At 38.3% G+C, this 24,533-nt stretch overlaps 1 protein-coding gene and 1 long non-coding RNA gene across 6 annotated transcripts; one reads left to right on the top strand and one right to left on the bottom strand.

Moving 5' to 3' along the window:
* Positions 1-748: 748 nt before the first annotated feature.
* On the bottom strand, positions 749-23,988 carry LOC138010809 (apoptosis regulator R1-like). Of its 5 annotated transcripts, XM_068857796.1 has the most exons (6): positions 23,884-23,988; positions 20,378-20,491; positions 20,198-20,252; positions 19,198-19,259; positions 7,171-7,802; positions 749-3,591 (listed from the first exon to the last, which is right to left on the bottom strand). In XM_068857796.1, exons 5-6 carry the CDS (start codon positions 7,675-7,677, stop codon positions 3,475-3,477), a joined length of 624 nt encoding a protein of 207 aa, XP_068713897.1. In that variant the 5' UTR covers positions 7,678-7,802; positions 19,198-19,259; positions 20,198-20,252; positions 20,378-20,491; positions 23,884-23,988; the 3' UTR covers positions 749-3,474. The 5 variants fall into 5 exon arrangements, with proteins under 5 accessions (XP_068713897.1, XP_068713896.1, XP_068713895.1 ...); XM_068857795.1 differs by lacking the exon at positions 20,198-20,252; XM_068857794.1 differs by lacking the exons at positions 20,198-20,252; positions 20,378-20,491; positions 23,884-23,988 and having other exon boundaries at positions 19,198-19,354.
* Positions 8,294-10,535, top strand: LOC138010810 (uncharacterized). The gene is made up of 2 exons (XR_011124562.1): positions 8,294-9,236; positions 9,608-10,535. It is a non-coding gene; the product is annotated as an uncharacterized lncRNA (long non-coding RNA).
* Positions 23,989-24,533: the final 545 nt, after the last annotated feature.

Raw genomic sequence — 24,533 nt, 5'->3', positions numbered from 1 at the left:
CACAACATGGCCGCCGTGTGCTATAGGCCTACCTGCCTTTTTCGATACATTAAAATTCAGCTAGAGAGATTTAGAGGAAAAAGCTGAATATGCACTCTTTTTCCAAAATGGCTTCCATTTGGATATTCTTTTGTTTTTATTCAAATTTGACCTTGATGCCTCGTTCAAGGCAATTTGAAGCGTAAGAACGAGGCATCAAGGGCCAATTTGAATAAAAACAAAATAATCTTTAAACGGCGGCCATTTCGGTAAAAGGTGTATAAATATCAAAATGGCCAAATACGATTTTTCTCGTGACGTCACCATAATTATTAACATGCAAACCAAAACCTAATTGGCTGTTGAAACAATGACTTATTTTGCTCCGTGGTTGGAAAATTTGAACACCAAAAGAAATATGGCGTCAATGTTTGTAAACAATAACTATCGCTATACACGGCCAGCTTACGACAGGCCCACGAGAGTCGTGTACGCCGGGTGTACGTCAAAAAAAAAAAAAAAAGCATCTTAGAACATGTTTTAAAACACTGCGACCATCGCAAGTCGTGTTGCAGGCCTGTCGTAAGCTTGTCGTACTCACTATTTAAAAAGAGCGGGGCAAGGAGTTCCAGGGGCCTGAATTCTCCAGTGGCCGGCTTGGCAGTGCACGATACCTCAAAAGACTTAAAAGGTGTAGGAAGCCACGTAAGCAAAAACAGCCATTTTGCCGAGTGTTAGCGAAGCAAGAACAAAGTAATCGAACAAAACATGGTGCTAACACATTTTATTATTTTCTTTCTATGCAGGCCATTTCTTTGTTTACGACCAGTCTCAAGTTACCTTGCTACAATTTGATCAAAGTCCACACCATGTCCTAGCATGCAGAGGAGGAGTGGACGTCAAAGAGTTTAGATAGAATGCAGCGATGCAATAGGTACACATTAGTGGAAAAGGGGCACTCCTTGATAAGAATAGCTTGAAGGCTTTCTCGTCAAAATGTGGAATCCAAACGAGATGAGCCAAGGCAATTTTACCAGGCAAACAAGACCTAACTGCTTATCTGTTGGTGTTCACAACACTATCAGATTTTGGGCTTGTGCACACAGAAGTAAACCAGAGCTCTAAAAATGGTCATTCAAAAATAAATCCTCAGACTGGGCTGACTCCATTGGGAGGTTCACGTTTCGTAACGAGGGGCTATCTCATTGCCCTTGCGCTCTCCAATTAAACCTCAATGTGAACAAGCCTGAAATCTTCACCAGTATTTAGATATAGTATACAAAGAGGGTTCAACTCAAAAAACTAACGCTTGAAGCTACTATTGTATGACACTTTGGAGATTTTAGCAAGTTTCACCTACTGACCCAAAAAGTGGAGATGCACACGTCATGCTGTTACAGGCTGGTTAAACACCCACCCGTAGCAATGTGAAACAGGACCATTAAGGACGGGGCCTACACTAATTCAAAGGTATTTTTGACCTGGTTTATGATTAAGCAGTAAATGTATATCTTAACAAGTGTTATTGAAATCCAAAAAGAAAACTGGGGGTAACCAAGCATTTTTTATTTCTTTTAGAATACCAAGAGTACTTACTAAGGACTGTGTCGCATTTCACACGTGCCGAATCTAATGCAAATGAAAGAAATCTACTGCTTGCCTCATTTGCATTAGATTCGGCACATGTGAAATGCGACGTTTGAAACGGGCCTAAGATCTACTTTCTCCGGATAGTTTTAAACTGCGCAAAAATATCCCTGAATTAGTAAGCATCACTGATAGTAAACCCGAGGCACCGTCCTTAAAATTATATGAAAATTGCACTCACACACCAACTAAACAGAGCGAGACAGAAACCTAAACCTTTGCTTCAAAAACGATCAATACCCCCACGAAAACCTTCTAATTAACCCAACAAAATAACTTATATGGCACCTATTACTTGAAAAACTCAAACACCTATCCCTCTTCTCAAACATAAACCTTACAGTAAATGATCACATTGTAAAACTTTGTGCACTTCACTATGGTATTAGGAAAAATCAGGGAGAAAACTTCAACCACTCTCTCAAGGAGTAGCCCGCACAATAACATCAAATGTACAGCACGCAGCGTACCTCAAATGCAAGACATCAGACATGTCCCGATGTCTTGCAAGTCATTTTTTGCCGACATTGAAGGAAGATTATATCCATCAGAACAAGGCATTCTGTATACATTCCTTCTACAATAGCACTGAAACACGACTGGAAACTACACATAGTTGACCAAGAAATTTAACCCAACGAATATCCCTTTGCAGAAGTAAGCTGCTTATGACATGTTACAGCAAAACACCACTCCGGCAGCATCTCAACTGCCATTGTTTATAGGTGTGAGAAATGTCCCTGGACAACATTAGCAGCAGTTGAAGATGACATTGAACACATTTGATTAATGAGCCACGAGACTTGTATCTCCCACTTGTTCAAAACACGTACATTGTTCACATCCGAGATTATGTACAAAAAAAAACCTCGATTTTCACGCAACATCTGGTCTTCACACACGAAATGATAATCCACACTTTCACACCAAGACATCCTGTTCACAAACCAAGTGCTCGCAAGTCCATGTCGCAAGGAAAAGTGGCAATAGGTAGTTGCAGAAGCAGGATAAAAGGAGCAAGGCCATATTGATTGTCTGCACACTGATGCAATATTAATTTGCATGCTGGACGTGCTCTCCTCATACTTTCTGTCAGAGAAGGCTACTGTGACATGCATGATGGCAAAGAATGGGGACAAGGTTTTCAAGTTTGATGCAAATATTGCAAACAGGGTTTTCAACATGAAATTGTACTCCAATGTTCGAAGTAAGTACACAGCTATTTGCTGACTCCTTGACAAAACAAAGCTGGACAGCAATTACTGAACAGCAATTAATTGAACACTTGCCGTCCTTGTCATTGGTTCTTTTACGCTTCAATGAAGTTTAGAGAGAGTAACAAACATCTTAACAAGACTGATACATGCATCCCTTGTATCTACACTGTGACCACCATTAATGAAATTACCCTTGCATTTAAGAGTAATTCAGCATTCCAGATAACTTTAGAGAATTGCTTATTTCGAAGTTCATTCCTTCATTTTCTTGAGTCAAATGTTGACCTTTCTATGGTTGAAGTCTAATAGGAACACTACTGTAACATAGCGTTTACTACCGTAAACGTAGAAAAAAGCTTTTGGATACACTAGAAAATTATCCACAGATTTTTTAAACAGTAATATAGTCAATATTTGAGGAAATTGAAGTTGAATTACAAGGGCTAAGGTAATTCAAGTGCTAATAGGAGTGGCACTAACTAGAATTTGTTTGAATAAGATAATTCAGTAAAGAGAAGATTGTCACTTTCATGGAAAATTAATTAAATATAAGGAAACTAAGTACTCGAATCAGGGCTACCAATGGTCCCAATGCAGATACAATAAAGTAAGGAAAAAGAGCTGATGAATTTCACTTGTTTAATGCTAAAAGAGTAAGACCAGCTGCACAAATGCTTCCCACTGTGAATAGGCTCTTCCACATGGTTTGCGATTGTGAGGATTCCGAAAAGTGAGCAACAAAGCCATCCTGTAAGAAGAAAATTAAACGAAAATAAAAAAGAGACAAATTTTAACCTCAAAACACGAAATGAACAACAGCATGAACTATTTCCAGTTGAAACTACATACATTTAATTAAACTGCATTGAACAAGAGGCTCCTAGCAAAAGTCAATTTTGATAATTTTTAAAAGTTAATATCAACTGCGAAAGGGCCAAAACAGAAAAAAAAACAGGGCTTTGTTTTCATTTCCAAAACATCTGTGGAAATTTAAAGGAAAATCTGAAAATTCCTAAAATGGCCATTTACAGTACTGACTTTTTCTCTTTCCCTCTTCTTATTATTTGCCCTCCCTGTTTTAAGGACAAAGTACATGTATTTCATAATAACTAAGTAAGAAAATCAAAGGGTCAACTCCCATCTGGAACTTTTTGCTCTTAAAAACCTTTTTACAAGAACTGGCCATTCCAAAAATTACTAAGCAATCAATAAGAAAAATAAATTTTTAAAAAAAACCTTAATTCTGAATTCTGCGTCTGATAACTTTGTGACAAAGTAACACACACCTTAGCAATTCCTTTAAACACAAACAAACTGCTGTAATTGAAAGCTCTCATTTGGCCAAAACTGGATATTGCCTTACTGCTTAAGAAAGAAACTGAACTGTATGTATAGTTGCAATGTAACAATAACTTTGGTTTCTTGTAGTTTTCATGTAGTTCTTTGGTCAGCAATTGTGCATATTAATGTTTGCCTGTATTAAAAATATCAAATGATTATATTAACCTATTTACTGGTAGTAATCTCGGTTGGCGTTTGAGCATATGTAATGTATGAAGTATCAATGCATATACAACGCAATTTAAGGTGGAGCTGAAAAGCAGACAAACAAAAAAATGAAAATCTACTTAAGATTTCCGAAAAGGAAAATGACGCATCTGCGGAAAAAAAAAAAATTTTTGTATAGGGTCAAACTATATATCACATTCAAGCTAACAGATTGAATTATTTGAATAGAGTTTTATTTTTTTGACATTTAACCCTTTGATACCCATACCAGCTATACTTAGTATTTTACTCTTCAATGGGGAACCTCCAGGGGTCAATGGGTTAATGTTGCATTTTAGTTTCGAGACCTCAAACTCAGAATGACCGAGTCTGCTGCTGAAGCTCCTACCCTTCACCTTGTGAAAACAACCTTACTTTATTGCATCTTAGTCACAGATGAATGCACTCCAAAACTGTGTAAAGAATTTTTGATATGACAAGAATTGAAGGGAATATCACGCACCGAAGTTAAACTCTCATCTCATACTTAAATGTAAATTCGGCAAAAAAAGTGCCATAAACTCAGTCTCTGAAGACAAAAGAAAAATTCCTCAAATGACATGTGGGATAGTACAATCATCTATTACAACTTGATTTGAAAGCGATATCTTAACACCCATCAGGAGAAGTTGCAATTTTGGCGTCAAAATGAAGCCCTAGCAAATTGAGCTTGAAGATTTTGCATGCAGTTCACGGTCTGCTGAATAACTCCGCCCCCTACTTGAAAGCCAATTACGCTGAGCCAATCAGCGTTCAGGCATGTGCTAAGCTGTCAATTGACACCATACAAAAACCATTTTTCACACGCAGAGTATGGCAGGAAACAAAGAAAAGTAATTTTAGCGATTTTTAAAATTAATTTTTCAGAATTTATGGGAAAATATACTTCACAGCCCAAACATTCAATATTTGCAAAAACAAGAAATTTGAGTGGGACGCCTAAATTTACCTTTGCCAAGACCTTAAGCTCACCCATTGCACAGGATACCCAAGATTAGAAATTGTGTTCCCCTAATGTCAAACGCCAAAATGTAAATATGTAAACAATAATGGAAAAGTTTTAGGGGTGTTTATAATTTTCCACTAGACTTAACAGGGTTAGATTAACCTGCCTTACTACTTATGATGCAAATCTCTCTTGTTGAAGATAAAAAAAGAATCATTTGTAATTTCACCACAAAACCTCATAAGAAGGAACAAAAGAGTAATACAAAAAGAGTCCTAAAATTTTTGAATTGTGAAACTACATTCTGGAACTTTCATGCAAATTAAACACACCCAAGGATGTATCAGTGGTTACTGACCAATGTACATCATACTATACTAACATGACATCAAGACCTGCCTTGTGATAAATACATGAGTACTGCATGTCACTCTATGACTCAATAAAAAAGCACTTCCTGGTGATCACCTCTTTCACAATGTAGAACAAAACAAATGAAGAACAATCTTTTAACCTAATGATTATCACAGTCTAACAATCTTACTTCTTGAGTAAAAAACAGCTCATGTCCAAAAATCTGGTTACATAGAGCAAATTATAACAGTGCTTAAAGTGGGTGATGTCCTTGAAAGACAATTTCTTTCTGAACATAATTTATTTAGAGACCCTTTTAAAGAATAACAAGTGCCAGCATGCAGACAATATAGTTACGTAACTTAATAGTTACGTAACTTAAGCATATTTTGCATAAAGGTGATTAAATGCACCATGCAACTAGTATAAGAAAATTTAAAGGGAGGAATAAGTTTTTTCAAATGTTGGCTGTGTACATTTAGCACTTATATCTGAACAGACTTCACATTACACTCTAATCAGTTAAGTCTGTAAGAAAATTTAACGCCTTTTTAATTGAAGCAATGACAGAGAAAAAATATTACTATTAAAAACTAAATCTATTCCTTTAATAGTACACATAACTGAGGAGGAATTAGTCTTCAAAATTCAAAGAATTAATTTACTACGTAATTACATTGGATTCATTAGTGGTTTTCCACCCATTATGAACACGGCCCACTTGTAAACATCATACTAATTCCAGTTCATTTATTATCAGTATAAAAATCACACTGATTGAAATATGATGCAGCCAGCCAAGATGAAAGAATTTCATATCCTCAATATTTCAGACTTAAAAAAGCAAAATGACGATAGTGTTGGTAAGGTATTCTTTTGACTCTCTACTTTCGAGCACACTTGGACACAAGATGGTCGTAAAATATGCATGAATTGAAATTAATCCCTAAGGCAATACATGCATACCTTGAAAAAGCAACATCACCGCCGGAAATGCATTTTCGTGATGTTTCGAAATTATTAAATGATTTTTGGCCAAAGAAATGCTTTGAAATAAAGCAATTCACTATGTCCAAGAGTGGGTGATCACGACATTGACGCAAGCTCGCATAAACAACATTGGAATAAAGAGAGAACCCTGCTGATCAAAAAAATTTTCATTTCGTATGTTTACATTTGTCACTGGTGCCATAAACCTTTTGTCTCGATAGCAAAAACCTTACTTTGAATTTTGAATCAAAATGACAGATGTCGGGGACAGGAAAAAAACGCAAATTCAACGAGAAAAGTCCGACTCATGATCAATGTAAATAGAGACCCGAATTTGCATTCAACAATTTACTATAACGCCTATTGAACAGCTGGTTTGATCGGAAGGAAAAGAGAAAAATAGTAAAAAATACTCTAAAATAATATACGGAGAAAAACAAACGCAAGCAGATTTTACCAAGCGACTTTAAATGTAAAACAAAAACTCACCCAGCCACCATTTTCTCTAATCCACGTTAGCAAGTTGTGCTCAATAAAGGAAACAATCCATTCCCCGACGCACGGCACCATTTCTGGTCGCTGTGTTTTTACGAAGTGATGAGCCACTACACCTCCGAACGTGAACAAAGCGACAATCCTGCCCCAGTTCGTTCCGGCTTGGAATATCTCTTGTGCCACACCGACAAATGTAGGACGAGCTGTAGCTGGTGTAATTCCTAGCGTTGTGCACAACGATTCGAACAAGTCGGGGTGTTCAGCCTCCATATGAGTTGCCAGTTTCCGTAGAGTACTTGAAGCGTTTATCGGTGACTGGGGAATAAGAAAGTCTCTCGGTAATCCACTGAGTTTGTTCTGTTCGAATTTGCTCCTTAGCCGGTAGGATATATAGTCCAGAGTGAGTGAACAAGCTTCTTTCATGATATCTCTGTCGTATCTCGACATTTCAGATGTTGGAGAGATTTCTTCGATGTTCAGCGCAGCTGTTGCTCCGGCCATATTTGGTCAATTGTGTTGTTGATTCAGAAGTGAAAGTAATCTTCAGCCCAAATTCTGTGTATAGCACCTTCCTTTCTCAGGCTTGCGAGGACGGATCAATCTGTCAAAGGTGAAAATGAATTACCCTGAAGGAAAGGAAAGCATTAGAAAAGAAAATATCGTTAGCAGTCGCGTATTTTTACGCGCTGACGCAAATAATCTTGAACTTCCGACCAACAAGAAGTGCGAGACGACTCAGTGCTCGCGTTGAAAGAAAATGATAGCCATACTCACAGAAGTTACCCAATGAACGGAGAAATTTGTGTTGTACATGAAAACTGCAGTTTGGAAAGCAAAAAGCGGAGGAAAGATAGAAAGAAGAAGCAAGCTTTGGCGCAAAGGCACTAAAGAAACTATCACCGTTCAACGAGCCCCGCGGTGGCGAAGGAAAAGTAGCCAGAGAGGAATCCCTTGAGGACGCCGCTCAATTGTGATTGGTCGACAATCCCACGCTTCCTATGTCTGATTGGTCGAGATTGATGACCTGTCAAACACTGTGCTAGTCAATTTTACTATGCATTCATTCTATCCATGGATGAGGTCACTACAAATATTACCAGAAGAATAATATTCAAAGCGAAAATTATTTGCTTAGTCATCCATTCTAAAAACCACGCAACTCGAAAGCAAAACAGTGAACGTTTAAGACAGTGATGCAGTTATCTACTATCAATCCTAAAGAGCTTTCGAAAGTTACTCAAATATCGTGATGAATTTTTTTTTTCGTTTTCAAAAGAGAAAATTTGTATTGCTCTTCTATATAAATTCGTCTCTCTTTTCAAGTATCGTGTACGAAAAAGGCCTTTTGGTTGCCATTCCGATCAAAGAAATAAATTTGTGGCAAAGAAAAGTGCTTGCAGTATGAATATTCTGTCTGTCGAGCTGTCAAACTTAAACATGCTGACGAGAAGTTATGCAAATCTCTATAAATGGTCAGACAAAAAAATATGAATAATTAATAGATGGCAAAGCAAATCAGCGTGGAAACGGCGTGGTAACTTGTTTTGAAACAGAAGGTTCAAAGATTGTCCATAGAGGTATCAATGTCCTTACGAAGGATTTTTTTATTGGTTTAGAAACAATAGCAATATGACACGCGCGAGGTATTGTTTTTAAGACAATGGTCAAAATGTCAAATTCGTTGTTTAGCCAATGAAAAATCACAAAAATAGGAAAAAATATTGCAAACGTCTACAGGTCGACTTTCATTTTGGCATGACACCAAATGGTGAATTTATATACGCAGTTTAATATTTTTTCGCGGGAACTTTTTTTGCCTTCGAGGCGTCGAGAGGCGAAGAAGTGAAACTACGAAACTGTGTTTGCTGAATTTGCGGCGATGCCCTGATTTTTACCCGGCCTTAGCAAAGATCGGCCAAAATTTTAAGTAATCAACGAGGATTTACAGCTATTTCGACCGTTCTCTTTCTGCGGCAAGCTTCGAAGCTTCAGCAACAAGTTGTTGACGAAAGTATAGAGAGGGAACTGTAAGTGGGAATCGCTTGCCACATACCATACCGGTAAGCTGTACGCCAAAGCTAAACAAAACGAACCTTAAGTTTCAATTTCACCGAACTACCCCCATATGTATATGTTTTCAGCGTTTATTTTTTATTTTGATAGCTGCTCAAATCGGAAATAAGATCGGCGGCTTTTCCCTTTGTCCGAAAGAAATATCAACAGGGTATAAGTCAAGTCTTGGGGGTGACGAGAAATATAGATCGCTTTCGTGGATTCATTCTCTGAACTTGACAATAAGGGTCACGGCTTTTGCCATTTTTTTAAAGAAATAGACTAGCAATAAAACTCGAATTTATAAAATTTAAGGGTGTTCTCAATGATGAGGTTTTTAATTTTTTCAAAAGCTGTGTTTTCTTTTTCCTGATTACAGTCATTACTCTACGCGGTCCGAATGGACTGCAACGGGATAAACACAACCGGCGATCGGACATCAAGGGAACAACCTTACGAATCAAATGAATTAAGCCAAGAAACTAAAGAATCTTGCAAGCAAGTTGGAAGATTATTAGCCAGATTTGGAGATATGTTGAATGTCATGTATTCAACAAGAAATGGACATAATGTTTGCCAAATTTGTCCACAAGGTGGAGGACTTCGAGATGCCGCTTACACGAGGCCACGTTCCGGTCTTAATAAACTTCCGTAAACATCGTAGGAAGAAGATACATTTCTCCTTTGGAGGAATCCATCTTGTAAATGCAGAAACAGCGCTTACATGTAGATTTCTTGAAGAACTGAAAGCTTATCACTGCTCACTGCTGGCCTGTATATTTTTGCGGCGAGCCCGTTAACAAGACAAACAGATCGCTTTGGATAGCGCATTGTTTTACCCAGTGAAAATCCAAAGCTCAGAGACAGTGTAAATAATCTTTGACAACAGAAGCGTGAAAACAAATGAAATCAGCTGATGTACAGCAATATTTTGGTACTTGGTAACCATGGCAGCGTATTGTCTTTTTTTTTTTTTGTGAAGGAACTTTACACAAAGGCTACAACAACATTGAAGTACAGGACAATGAGGCGTTGTCCCCGGAGGAAAAAGAATGACTCCTTTGTTTGTGTTGTTAACTTCGATGTACGCACAAATCACGGGATTTGTGTTAAATAGGGAAAAACCACAGCGCTACCTTTATTTTCGCTTCCGAGTAGCAAATTGAACACTCCCAAGAACCACCCCTAATACGATTTAGGCCGGTGTGCTAACCAGTTGCTTTTTCGCATTAGTCTTATAAACTCACTGTGACAAATCGAATAATTATAGAAGTTAGAGTTCCTCAGTAAACAAGCCATTCATTGTTGTTGGATGTGTTTAGTTATCTCGCATTTCGAAGAACAAGTCCGGTCTTGTCCTCTAAAATATTGGCCAAGCATAAAATAAGTCAGTGGGAAATGTTTTTCCCGGTGAACGATAACGACTATGCCTTAAACGGGTTGTTTTCGCCCTAGACACCAACTCATGTCCCTATTATTTTGCGCTTCTTTAATCGTTAATTTGTCGTTTGTCTCGTGTTAAATTTGTGATCGCCGGAGCGACGTCAACTTGCCAATGGTTTTTGTTTCAGTATGTTACGTAATAAACAATTTCCTCGTGAAAAGTTCCACAAAGTTCAAAAACGAAAGAAAAACAGGAGATGTTCTTTCCGGCTTGCAATGATTATGTTTTTCAATGTGAATTTGTGATGAACGCCCTATTCTCGCGCCGGGCGCGTGATTTTACTGCCGCAATTGAAATAAACGCGTGCCACAAGTTGTTTACCAAATTTGACAAAGCAAGACGCAATACAATGTTGATATATATAGCCTGCTATTTGCATGTGTGATATTTTTGGATACAATTTCGAAATGCTAAGAAAGTAATATAACGGCGGAACGGGAAAATCGAAAGAAAAATTAGGGGAATATGAGCCCGCGTTTTTCTTCATCAGCAAACAAAGTGAGTTGCAGCTGCACCAAGGGACACATGAAGTGAAATATGTATTAACTTGGGATTGTTGTTAAGGAGATGAGATGAGCCTAGAGCTAGCGTAATAATGTTCCCCTCCATGTCAGGCGAACCGCACGCTTTTCGTGTTTTGTCACGCAATTGTGGGAAACGGCCATTGCGTGACAAAGAATGAAAGTAACAGAAGTCTAGAATGATCCCAGATCATTCGCCTCTTCAAGCTGATGAGACGCAGTGCCCTAAGGTAAAGAAGAACTTGACTAAGGAGGACTTTCGAAGAGTTAGCAAACCATTATAGTCAAAGTTAAATGACGGCAATGCATATCACTGTCTGGACCGTAGCACTGTTGAAACTAAATATTTTAAGCAAGAGCCGATACAACGTAGATTTGATTTTAGTGGTGTACACCACTAAAATCAAATCTACGTTGTATCGGCTCTTACTTAAAATATTTAGTTTCCCAACTTGAAATAATGCCGATCAGATCAAACCACTGATCCAACGTACACCGACAGGAAGATTGCCCACGGTTGCCTGCTTCAAAACTCTGTTGAAATACCGCCTTGATTTATTGAATTGACCAGAGAACAATTGAGTGTCTCTGATAGAATGACAAGAAAATACTCCAAAATGACTAGAAAAACACTCCAAGTAGGCGACGATTTGATCAGCAGCAAGATGTGAGGTGCAGGAATTGATGTATAATATACTCAGGAGTTTAAGAAAGGAAGGGTGAGCCTCTGGAGAGGATATTGGGGGTGCGAGCAGAAAAGGCGCATGCATGTAATATGGGTGAATTGTCTTTGTGATTGAGGGTGTGGCTAGTTAGTAAAAGAGGCTGAACTGATGAGCAATGGCTGATGGCTGGAAAAGGAACAACTTAAAAGAATCGATGCCTTTAAAGAAAGAGGCTGACAAAACCTAAGATAGCGCTCTCTGTGAAGTTCAGTATTTGTTAAGTAAATGGTCTAAAGTAGCCCAAACACGAGATGAACGAAAGCCGAAGAGGGTGGTGTGCCGTGATTGTGATCTATTGAGACCCCTGAAAGCAATATGGACGTACACTTTCCAAAAAGAATAATCGAGAAGGGAAAGGGAATTTTCCATTCAGACCAATAGTAGATTGCCCTGACAAGCGCAGATCTTATCGCTTTGGAAAAGAAGAGTAGAGATTGTCATGACGTCCCTAGCTTTCCCTGGAGACAGCAGGTAAGGATTTAGTGTATTGAATGAAGAATAGAATAAATTTGAGGGATCTGTTGATTTAGCAGTGGCGATGATGAAGACGTGAAAAATGAAGACCGTTAATATTACGGAAAGTTGGTTAAGGTTAGAGTTGACTGATAAAGGTAAATTCATTGCCGTAAGAAAGACTAGCGAGCTAATTAACGTTTCGATCGTTAGCCTTTCGTCAGAGCGTCCCTTAAACGTAAGGATTACCCAGGAGGTAATCAATGCCTCGGATGCATTCTGCTCTCTGGACAAGAATATGAGTGATTTGCACTTAGGATTGAGCACCGATGCACAGGATCAATACAAAGAGGAGCGGGGATTCACCTAAATCCTTTTAGTGCTAAGGTGGTTTGTTACTGTCCAGGGTCTTCGTTTGAGACCGGAGGCTGGATGTTTCCGCTTCCGGTTGTTTATCATTTCATGTCCGGTACTTTCATGCTATAAAATTTTTTTTGGCTTCGCTTTTTCCTTTCCCCCTTTGTTTTTCTTTTTTAATTTGGGTATCTAAGGAAGACCTGAACTGACTGAGAAACACAAGATTATCACGCGCAATAAATCCTACAAACTAACAAGGAGTCACATCGTCTTTTTTGCTTACTAATGATGGAATAATCGATCTCAGTGTTATCATTTCATTCACGCGAAAAGTTTAATTTTCTTTTTCTTCTCCAGACCGAAATGATGCAAAGAGCATTTCTGAGAGTTTCATTTATAAAAATTTATAGGGGGCCAAGGTCTCCTTGAAGGTTCGCTCCTTGCAATCGGCCTTACAACGGAAAATAACGATAACCATGTCCGATACCCTGCAGTTTACTTGTCAAAAATTCCTATATTCACACAGAACTATGAAATATCCAAATAATTAGCAACTGACTTTGCCGTAAGAAAGGTTAAATTAGCAAGGCGGCCGTGCACGACAACTCTAGTGGTATACATAATCTAACTAACACATCAATGACCATGACAGTAGTGGCCGAAGCAATAAAAGGTCTACTTTCAAACTGTTTTCTGTTTGAGTTGTAGCGGTTTCCAGGCCCCCTTGAGCAAAAACCAACACGATCTCTTCCTCAAATGAAGAGTTATCCTTCATTGTCAAGTTGCTCCAAACGAAGTATAATCTTCCATTTAGATTACTCTGTCCCAGGACTTGTGGTAGCAAATAAAAAGAAAAAAGTAAATGCAGCCCCTGGACAGGATTTGAACCCGGAGCAACCACTTTGAAGGACCTGTTTATCCACTTAACCACTAAAGATCAACTGACTAAAAAAATGTGCCGATTATTTACCTAAACTAATTAGTCTCTATATAAAATCATTGCTGAATGATGGTTAAGTCTAAAGCTTGATTTAAAAATGGTTAGCTTTGTCTTGAAGTTTCGTATCCGACATTTTTCACTGTGTAAGGTTGCTTCTTAGCGGGTGTTAATACACGTTTACAGCGGCACTTTTGGAAGAAAAAATTATTGACATTAATAAAAAATGATAACCTCGCAGCTAGTGATGTGGTAGTCTAGTGATTACGTGAAGGGGTTATTAATCACACGTTCCCAGGTTCGAGTCCTGCGACTCCAGATATTGGGGTTTAGCTTTTAAAAGAAATATGTTCATTTCCCATGATCCCTATCAAGCTTTTCAGTGTCCAAAATGAACGACAATACTTCACTTGGAAGACATTGACAATTAAGAATAATCCTTCAATTGAGGGAGAGACCTTGGTTGTTTGTAACCTACATAAACCCAGCAGAAGAATGCATAAATAGGTTATAGAGTGCAGTGTGGAAGTTGCTGAGGAAACACAGCGATGGAGTTATTTTGTTGAGCATGTAATAATAACAAAAAACGGTGTTATTTGAGCATTTAGTCGTGGTTCATGGTCACTCGTGATATTTTGAAAGTTCTCAAATTGCACTCACCTACGAACGGCTCGTGCAATTTTGAGAACTTTCAAAACATCACGAGTGACCATAAGTCACGAAATGCACCAGTGTTCATGCGACTTCTCTGGCTTGCTCTGCATCGATGCAAAATGGAACCAAATTACAATGTCCACTTAACGATTTCCTTCTTTTCCAGTTTCCTTCTCAATGTTTTCCTTAAAATAAGGATCCGAGTAATTAACCAGTTCGAAGAAAAAAAAAAGCTAATGTGACTCTTTGAGGACAAAACTTTCTTCGATTCGATAAATTCTATCGTTCACAGCGCGCACTTCAAAATATATAGACATTTCTTTCATCGAGTCACTGGAACACATGAACGCAACATGGTAGATGGTAGAGCGTTGCAACAGCATCGCATAGGTCATGGGTTCGAATCCCGTTGAAGACGCCTGAATCGCCCGAAGCGGAAAATACCATGATACTCTTTGCTTGTCCACCCAAATTTTGAATAAGCATTGTTTTCGTTTTGGAAACAATGCTTGTGCAAAATTTGGGAGGACAAACAAAAAGTATTATGGTATTTTCCGACTCGGTCAATTGTACTGTTCAGGTTTCTAGGAGAAAAAATAGCCCTTTTCACGGTTAGTTTTTCTCATTTGCATTACAATGTAATCTTGCATGTATATGAGGCAATTTCGGGCTATTTTGTAGTTTTTACCCGAAATTGCCTCGCACCCTCGTTAGATTACATTGAAATGCAAATGAGAAAAACTAACCGTGAAAAGGGCTATTGCTTAAATTGTCCAAATATTTTCTCTTTCATATATTCTTACGTTAGAGGAATAAAGGTAACATAATATTTAACTGAACACATACACAGTAAATTGATTACTCGGTGTTTTCCCCCACATTCTAACTCGTCTCCAATTAAACTGGTGACTGCGCAATGACGGGTTATAAATTTAAACTTTGTTAACTTAACACTAAGTGCCTCAAGTTTTAAGCCTTGATTTCAAGAAGAAATCTGTTCATGATTTTAACTGGAATTTTCCTATTAATATGTCCGTCATTACTTACTGATTTTAAAGTCTTGACTGAGAGAGCTGGATCAAGGAGAACATATTCATGACGTCAAAGACTCACTAGTTTGAGAATGCAATGCGTGTGTACGCGACTGAATTAATATTCAGCACGAGAGTTTCGGCCTTTCAGCTCGTGTTTGGCAGTTATACAGGAACAAGAACAAAAAGTCAATAACACGGGATCTTATGTGTAGTCACCCATCCAAGCAACAAACCTCAGCCAACAGGGCTTAACTTCAGCGAGAAGCACAAGCACGTGGCTAATTGCCATATCAGACTCAATCTCGTACCCAGAGTCCTCGGGCCTTTTGGCCAGCGGGTGAGCGCCCGGAGAGACTCTGGGATAATCGACTTGAACTATACTTTTGATTGGCCGCTTGCGTAACAATGGCAGTCCGACAGGAAGTCAGTAAGTAATTCGGAAGCCCCAGAATTTGGAGGAAGATTCAAAACCTAAAACTAGTTTCAGTGCTGTTTGATTTTTTCTACCTCAGAAATATATAAATCACAAAAATAATAAAACGACGAGGTTTGAATTATGTCTTATACCGCACGGGAATTTTCCCACGCTGCTAAAAAGTGATTACTGTTGCTGTTGCAAAAGTACCGTGGGAAAACATTACATCAGTCTCTTTGAGGAGAAATCCGTGGAATAAGGTGTTGTCGAAGCCATTCAGAATTACGGAAACATCAAATTGTAGTAGAAGAGGACATTTGTGTCGTTTCCACAAAAAAATTGTCAATCGTGTTGCTTGCACGATGGCATTCTGAACGATGGAATGTACGCTGAAACACTAAAAATACACTTACCGAAAGCGTCAGAGGTTTCATGTTCACTTGCTCTTACAGCAAGCCAATGATCATTTCTCCAGTTTCTTTGTGTGTAAGGCTAAAATTCTTGTTTCTCGAACACTTTGAATCCGCCATTTCTACTGTACATGTCTACGGTTTTCTCTTTTCTGTTTCCGGTTAAACTCAAGCACACGTAATAAGACCCGGAACCCACGTTTTCTGGGAAAATGGAGTCGATTATCCTAGAGTCTCTCCGGGCGCTCCCCCCCTGGCTAAAAAGCCCGAGGACTCTGGGTACGAGATTGAGATTGTATCAGACTGCGAAGAAAAAGATACGCGACCGGTCTCCTACCGTGGGGTGCCTGTGCTCCACAGGCAACCCACGGAATAAGCTGCATTTGAAGCTAGTGAGTAAAATGACGCCACTTTTCCTTTCCCTAAATCCAACCCTCTGAAGCCCAATCGGTCCGTTTTGAACGTGAGTAATGGCGGACCGTCAAATCCAAAAGCCACACTCAAAATAAACAGTCTTTGCATAAAAATCAAAGCTCAAAATTTTGCAAGTCAGGTGTTAAGAAAACACCCTTTCGAAAAAAAAGGAAATTTATTTTTTGATCCAAGTAGCACTTTAAAATTCAGACGATGATGTACATTGGCATACTCATAAAGAAATGGTCACGGTCAATTAAATCAAAGTATGTGTGATGCGCATACGCTTTTTCAACGTCCGCTCATACAATCGAAAACAATCAATTAACTTGGCAGATAACACAACTGCAGTCAGTGAAAGGCATGCTAGAACGCATTTTAACTTAGGAAAAACTGGACGTTTCGCGAAGCTATCATAAAACTTGAATTCTAAATATCATTTTAGTTCACTTGGAGATTGAAAAAAAACGAACAAAGTTCTTAACAATAAATCCTGTTTCGTGATGACATCTGGCCCTTTTAGAAAATTCAGAGTTTTTCACGTTTCTCCAAGAACGTTTCCATTCCTACTAACTACGTATCTCTCATTTTACACTGAATCTAAATCAAAGCAATGATTTGCCAAAACCTCAAAATTGTTCCTATATTTTTCGATCCGTTTACTAGATTTCGTGTTGTTGCTGCATAAAACATTTCAAGTTTCAACGCCTTGTAAAAATGCATGTTTATTACCGCAGTTAATCTGCGAAAATTCATATTTTTGATGACGTTAAAATGGCTGAGAAACCTGCCGGAGTACTAAACTTAAATTTTAAGTAAATTACTTCCGTAGGTAGGTAAATATATTAGGGAAAAATGAATGAATGAAAAGATGGATGTGTCTGAACAAATATGTATTGAATGAATGAATCTAGGCTAGCTGTAACATAATTCCAAGAGACTTAACTGAAGAAATAGATATAGGACTGGACAACGGAAAAGAGGCCTCCGAATATCTGGTAGAAAGGATATAGGATTTATGTTTGAATTACTTCGATCTCCAAGACGAAACATCTTAAAAGTGGTTTAATAGATTTGCAAAACGAGAATTGTATTTTGTTACGTGAACACTAAAGCTGGCGAAAATACATGTGTCGTTTCGATGAAGTGATTACCTCGTGCACTGGACATGACCAGTCCCATTTTCAAGAAATACTTAAAAACGTCACGTCCCAGTTATCTAATGCTGCTAAAAACTGTAAAATTCGTCCATTTACGTCAGTTGTTCTCTATTCGTCTTTTACTTTGTCCTTTTCCCTTGACTTAACAATTGTATCCTTTCATTACACGCTAGTCTTAATCGAAAAAAAGTTATCGTGGCTGAAAATACTGTGACCTTTCCATATTGCAGCAGAAGTAAGCTTTCCACGTATAAAGGTCACATGTACAGGAAATTTGAACTTTTCTTGCCACGAGAGGTATATAGGTTGAGAAGCAACCGGAAAATGTGATTCACTTGCACAGAAGTAGAAATGGTACAATACGAACCATGAAAAGAATAGTACCGTAGGCGTTGAATAAAAATCAATACTTTTTGCAGAGTGGGCTGAGCTGTGATAAAAAAATGGACAAATGCTGAGCTCAGCAGTAGATTGAGTGATCTCAGTTCACATGCTGCCAAACCTACCTCTTTTCCACTAAGCCGAAAGAGTGACAATTAAGCGAAGAAACTGTTTTGAATTATGAAATCAACGGGGTATTTCCTCTCCGACTTTGCAACATCGTTGTGAATGGTGGCTTCGAATGCTACTGTTGTCGGTTCTATAGGTTCTTTGGCTTCGTTTTATTCATTGAAGTGAGTCGAAAGTTCATGTAGTTACTTTGTGTATTGTAGAGCGTGGACTTTGGTAAAATATCACACAGAGAGAAGGATGGATGTCGAAGTACAATATTTAGAAAAAAGTTCTTGACAAGATCAAATTTTTATCCTCTTACGAGAAAACCAAGTTGATAATTAAATCGATGATTTTGGAAGGTTAAATCAAACTAAATGTCAGAGTTTACATCTACTCGCAGTTTTGAGGAACCAAGAATAATTCTAAACTTTGAGGAACATGTCTTTAATTAAATTAACATGAGTAAATTAGGCAGCCAAACGTTACATTATGTAACGTTGGCAAACGATCGACTGAGCCATAATCGAGAGCGACCGTCGAGAACTCTTGTAACACTCGACTGTTCATAATAGCTATTTTTAGCTCGTTTGTGGCAAAGCATTAGTGAAAAAATAACAGCGTAAAAATGTTAACGCTGATGTCAAAGTCGGATCCTATAGGTAGTACACGATCGTACTTAGTTATTTCGCAGGAAATCTAATTGGTAGAATAACAAATTCTTTAGTCATTTTGTGTTTTGACAAGGCACATATTTTGAATGGAAATCCATGTTGTTTTATTCGATTTGGTTCTATTTGGACTCAGTAGAAAATAATTCTGGCCATAGGAAGTGTTTTAAATTGAATGAGAATCGATTGAGTTAAGTGCCGTTATGCAATCTGAGCAAAGGGGGCATGATACTGCAAAAACGTCTGGCAAGGCTTTTAAAAACAAAGTGAGAAAATACCTACCGTTCTTTCGCTCTGGGTTAACGCCTCTTTGACCTTGAGTGTCCCTGAATGTCTGCTACGAACTGAAGAAAATAGTCGTGACTTAGTGGAATGTCCTCTGCAAGAGTCAAAAGACCCCTTTGTCATAGTTTATTAACTGTAACCAAGTTCCAGGGGCCCAACTACTTTATTTGCGTCTATGACTGTGAGCTTGTCACGCAGAAGGTTGCATGAAAGTCACGAGCTCTCGATAAATTCCAGGTTATATGATACCCAGCTAACTCCGCATATCCTGTTTTATATTGGAATCACAGGGATACCAGCCGATTGAGGTGCAGCAACTGGCCATGGCTTCCTTGTTGAATTAATAATGTATCAACCGCCGCCACAAGCATGGAATTGGATTTCGGGGTTGTTATCTATCTTCCACATTTTCACATTGGCATTCAAGAGGAAATTTCCAGGCTAACAAAACATGTACGGCTATTTGGGTGGTCATCAATTTGGATGCCTTGCACAGTATAAAAACAAATATATGAACACAGATGGCCATTAATTCTCCACATATCCTGCATAGTTGACCCAAAAAGGGACCACACGTGAAAAATATCACTGTCTTCTATTTTACTCCTCAAATTTAGCATCCTTTCTCGGACCGCTAGTAAATCCTTCCTTTCTGTATAAAACATGTCTTAAAAATCCGCGCAACACAAAGAACTTTTTTCCTTCAGTCTACTCTTCGAAAAGTTATAATTGCTTAAACAGTCAGTGTTTTAAATTTATTAGGAGCAGAATGCCTGTCTCTAGGTCTGGATCAAACGGTCATATTCGGAAAGCATCATCATCTACAAATATTGCTGCTTCGGAAAAATCGGGGATAGGAAAAATAAACTTGACTCCCGGTTCCCATTTCAATGCTAGCCTTGCCTGGAAATCAACTCATGCATGAGCTAAGATTTAAATTGCATATCATATCACTAAACTAGGAAAAATTTGACCTTGTGAACACTGGTCACCTTACCGTCAAAAACAGGTGATGCCGCTGCGCCAAATGACTTATGTTCACTCAGTGAAAGCTTTGATGGAAATGAACAAGCTAAACATTTTTATTTGGTTTATAAAGAATATCGCAAGTGTACGCTCTGAATACAATTGCTTTGTTTTTCCTCGCTAATTTTGGGCGTTATTGTGACAGAAATACCTTTCATAGAAACCACGTGAACGCTGTTTTTGACGCACTCAGTCACATGAGGCGGCCTCACCCAAGAGTCTTTCTGGTTGCTATGGAGCAAGAAGTGACGGGTATGCGAGCAATCTGTGAAGGAAATGGAAGTGGGAAGTATTGCGACTAACTGCCCCTTTATCCCTCCTAATTAAGTCCTGTAACTTAACCACCAACATGGGGGGAAAATACACTCTCCCATCCGCGTTCCGCTGTTCGTCCATTCCCAAATGATATATTTTTAACCCTTTAAATACTATACCCAGCTACTGTCCGTGGTGTGCCCAGTAAATGCGATGCAGTTTTATTGCTTGGGAATTTCAGGGAGTCCGATATACAGCTATTTCGAGAAAGTTTGTCAAGAATAAAGTGCACGCGACAATCCCGAAAGGTAATATGAAATATGATCAACACACTGTTGCTAACGACTGTGGCTGTCGAACCTACTTTTGTTACTTTCCCTCAGCACTCGCAAACATATATCAGTGGCCTCCCGTACGATTCTTTTAAATTTCTTTGAAAAACAGTGCACTTAAAATACCACAATACCTTTCAGGATTGTCGCGTGCACTTTTTCCGACAACCTTTCTCAAAATAGCTGTATACAGAGCGTCGATGGATAAGGGGTTTCGTAAAATTTTAAAGTGAGGTTTCCTCCGACACGTGAGGAAGGGTTTGGCAGAATCTTATGGACAAAACTGTAGCCAAGGTTACCTCAGTACGTAGCAAAACTCATAAAAAGCCTTCTTTGCCAATTTTCTACTGATTTTAATACGTAGTACAGAAACAAATTTTACTCTGTTTTAAAAAAAGAGAATTTCTTATTTATCATCAGCTTAGACGGTAAATTTAACACTGCCATTCCAATATTCCAATGACGCAAAGGTTGCTAACAGATTTATGTTTATCTAGATGTAATTTGGTGAAAAACAGTTAAATTTATACTCCTCATTTTCTGTCAAGCTAATTCTGGTACTTTATCGTGCGCTATTGAATTCACGAGTAAAACTCGTGATTTGAGAAATTGGAAACCACCAAAAACAGCACGCCGATTATTGTGAGCTTTATAGAATATATTGGATTGTGACAAGCATTGTCCAGTTATGCAGGCCTTTTGTCACGTAACCAACTCTATTATTTTATTATTATTTTATGGGGAGCATGTTTGATGAAAATTTCACTTGAAACACGGTTGCTTCAAATTTTTGGTACTGTCATATATTGTAATATTGATGAAATAGCCCGCAAATGGATTGACGAAAACAGCGCGATGAACTTGATCGCATAAAGGCTGAGAATGACACATTCATTGTTTTATGTTCACGTTGTCGCCAGAATTTTAAATTTGGAAATTCCCAGTGTCTTTTTTTTCAGAAGACAGGATAGAAATTCAATGTGTATGCCCATGCAAGTTTTAATCACAATATGTGCGATTGGCGCGGAGTGTCAACATTTTTGCGAAGGCATGCTTTCTGCCCCTAATCAGTTTCCCTTATGTGCTTATAAAGGCAGGCCTTGTCTTCCCAAATATAGTCGCCCTCTTTGACGTAAGTTCGTTTTCCGCTGCGCACAGACACAGATCCCCCCACCCCCCTCTTATCCCCCAAAATAATAATAGAAAGTTGGAGAATGCGTCCTCGAAAGATTTTAAGAGTTCTGTTTTGTAAAAGGCCATTTCCCGTGATTTTTCATTAACTTGTATAAAACGACGGAATGACGGGTTACTGCAGATCTTCGCGTGCCGCAGACTAAACGTCCGATTAACCTTGGATTACTGTTCTTGAGATAATCTATGATTGTATTTATATTTTGCAAAACCCCTCTCTTGTCATCATCATTTACTCAAATTTTATCAAGTCTTGACATAACAAAACTACATCGTCCGTGGCGTTCTAATGGAAAATGTAGGTCACAGTTGCCTCGAGCCTGAAAGGGCTTCGAGCCAGCTACCTATGTGGATAGAGGTGTATTTAATCATCTGTAAGTTCAGCAAGCCGCATCTGTTGGAATCAAGCCAAGTTACGTGGCTTACTTGGCTGAGACGTGTCTCCGTAAGAGGACATTTGGACGGAATAGTTTTGACCCATCTATAAAATGTTATACGCAAATTGTGAACGTCGACCTCAGGTTTGTCAGTGATTAAAAATTACTGTTACGAGTTATCGACGTTAAATAGGGTCTACTTTACTTTACTTTACTTAACGTATAATCAGAAGTCTTTCAGTTAGTGCATCTACCAAATGTAAACAAGTTACCGGGCGTTATAAAATGTAATATTTTACCAAACACTGACTGTTCTCTTTGACAAGCTGAGGACGAATCATTAAAAGTAAAGATTTTCTTGGATTCGTCCGGAATGGGACAAGATATAACTTCCAGCGCAACAACCTTCACTTGGTGATGACATTTTGTCGTGTTCGGGGTGTGGCAATTTTGGAAATGGTATTTCAGAGAGTATTACAAAAATTAGAAATACCAATATTGCACTCGTTTGAACAGAACCAAATCCCATTACAAAACTGACTTCTGATGACTTGGAATACGAAATACACCTCTCGACAGGAGTGAAAGTTTTAATTAATTAGCTATTATTCCACTAGATATAATGTCAAGTGTTGCCATACGATGAAGAGTCTTGATTGAGATGATTATTGTCATTATCTTTCGAATTTTTTTGACGAGTATTTTTTCTAGCGGTAAAGCATCTGAAATAAAGTATGGGAATGTCATAAGTTCGAAATTAGGAGCGCTTGGATAGCTGTACCCCTAACATGCACTATGTATAGTCATTGCATTATGCAATTCATCAACTGAATGACCTAAATTCTTCTTTTGTTTTCGGTCACCAATGTTATATATGAAGTGTTTTAGGGAAGAAGCGCTCTAGTGTGAAAGGAACATCTCTTTTGGTTTATATTATATACTACGTAAATAAATTGTTACGTAACACTGGCAAGTAAACTGTATAGCACTGCTCGCTATGTACGCACGGTTTAGTTTTGTCATCTTCGGAACTAAATAAACAAAGCGAAATGAACATCGATCTCAAAATGCGTTTCATCTGAGTTTCTCTCAAATTATCAAATTCAAGTGAGCTGTAGCTACAATAGCTAGGTAGTCAACTTGCAAGCAATTGTATTTCCTGGAAAGTGCACGCATTCATCATTTATCCTTTGACGGGTTGGAAGGCACAAATGCGCGAATTTATATTTTTCAAATGACTTCCTATAACTCGTGGCTCTCGATTTCCTCAGTCTACAGCTACTAATTGTTGTTTACCGATAATGAATACGCACACGATTAATAGCACATTGAATCTTCGACGCAACACGCTTTAGACATAACAAGCCAACGAAGCGACTTGTCCATCATGCAAAGTTCTATCCCATACTTAATTAAATTCGATTAAATATAAAAGCTGCCCGTTGTTAAAATTCTCCAAGAACTACATCTTAACATGAACAGAAAAAAATATCACATCTTACCTTAACCTTTTATAACGGGGGCTTAGGCTTTTGAATGACAAACCCTCTTTCCGTCTAATCTACTACTATTAGTCTGCGCATCTCGAGATACTCGCGTTTCCTATGGGTGTTGCAATTCAGCAGGGAGTTGGCTGCGAGTCAGTTATTGGCTGTGCGTCCGTCCAGGCACTGAAGGTTACCGTGTATTTAATAACAGAGCCAAGGTCATCGATAAACGTTCCTACAGGCTTCATACGCCGTAGGATACGTGATTGGAGTTTTTTTTTTCATAGTTAAAAAACCATGTGATAACGTATCTGACAACTGTGTCCCATTCTTGGTTTGGAAATCAGGAGTTAAAGAACCTCTAGATCTAAATCTTTGATTTCTGATCGAACACGAAATTCAAAAATGGATTTTGCATTAAATGCTGTGAAAATAAATTTCAGTGATCGGATTTCAACCGAAAAGATCCCCAGAGAAATTCTTTTTTTTCAGATTTTAAAGTTTGATTGAAAATCTGAAAATCCGTATTTTAAGATCTAAATTCAGATTTTCCAATCTAACACATCCTAAATGTAAAATTAGTCTGTTTACCCGCAGTAACTTAGCGATGCATGTCCATTCTTGAAAAACAAAATTACCACGCTGGGAGACTGCTTCTTAAAATG

Source organism: Montipora foliosa, chromosome 7 (genome assembly GCF_036669935.1).
Source record: "Montipora foliosa isolate CH-2021 chromosome 7, ASM3666993v2, whole genome shotgun sequence".
Lineage (NCBI taxonomy): Eukaryota > Metazoa > Cnidaria > Anthozoa > Scleractinia > Acroporidae > Montipora > Montipora foliosa.
The sequence above is the reverse complement of the archived record's forward strand: the minus strand, read 5'-3'. Positions and strand labels throughout refer to the sequence as shown.

Coding starts and splice junctions, on each gene's coding strand:
- LOC138010809 (XM_068857796.1), bottom strand. CDS start 7,677: ATGGCCGGAGCAACAGCTGCGCTGAACATCGAAGAAATCTCTCCAACA. Junction 3,592..7,170: donor TTAGAGAAAATGGTGGCTGG/GTGAGTTTTTGT, acceptor TTCTTCTTACAG/GATGGCTTTGTTGCTCACTT.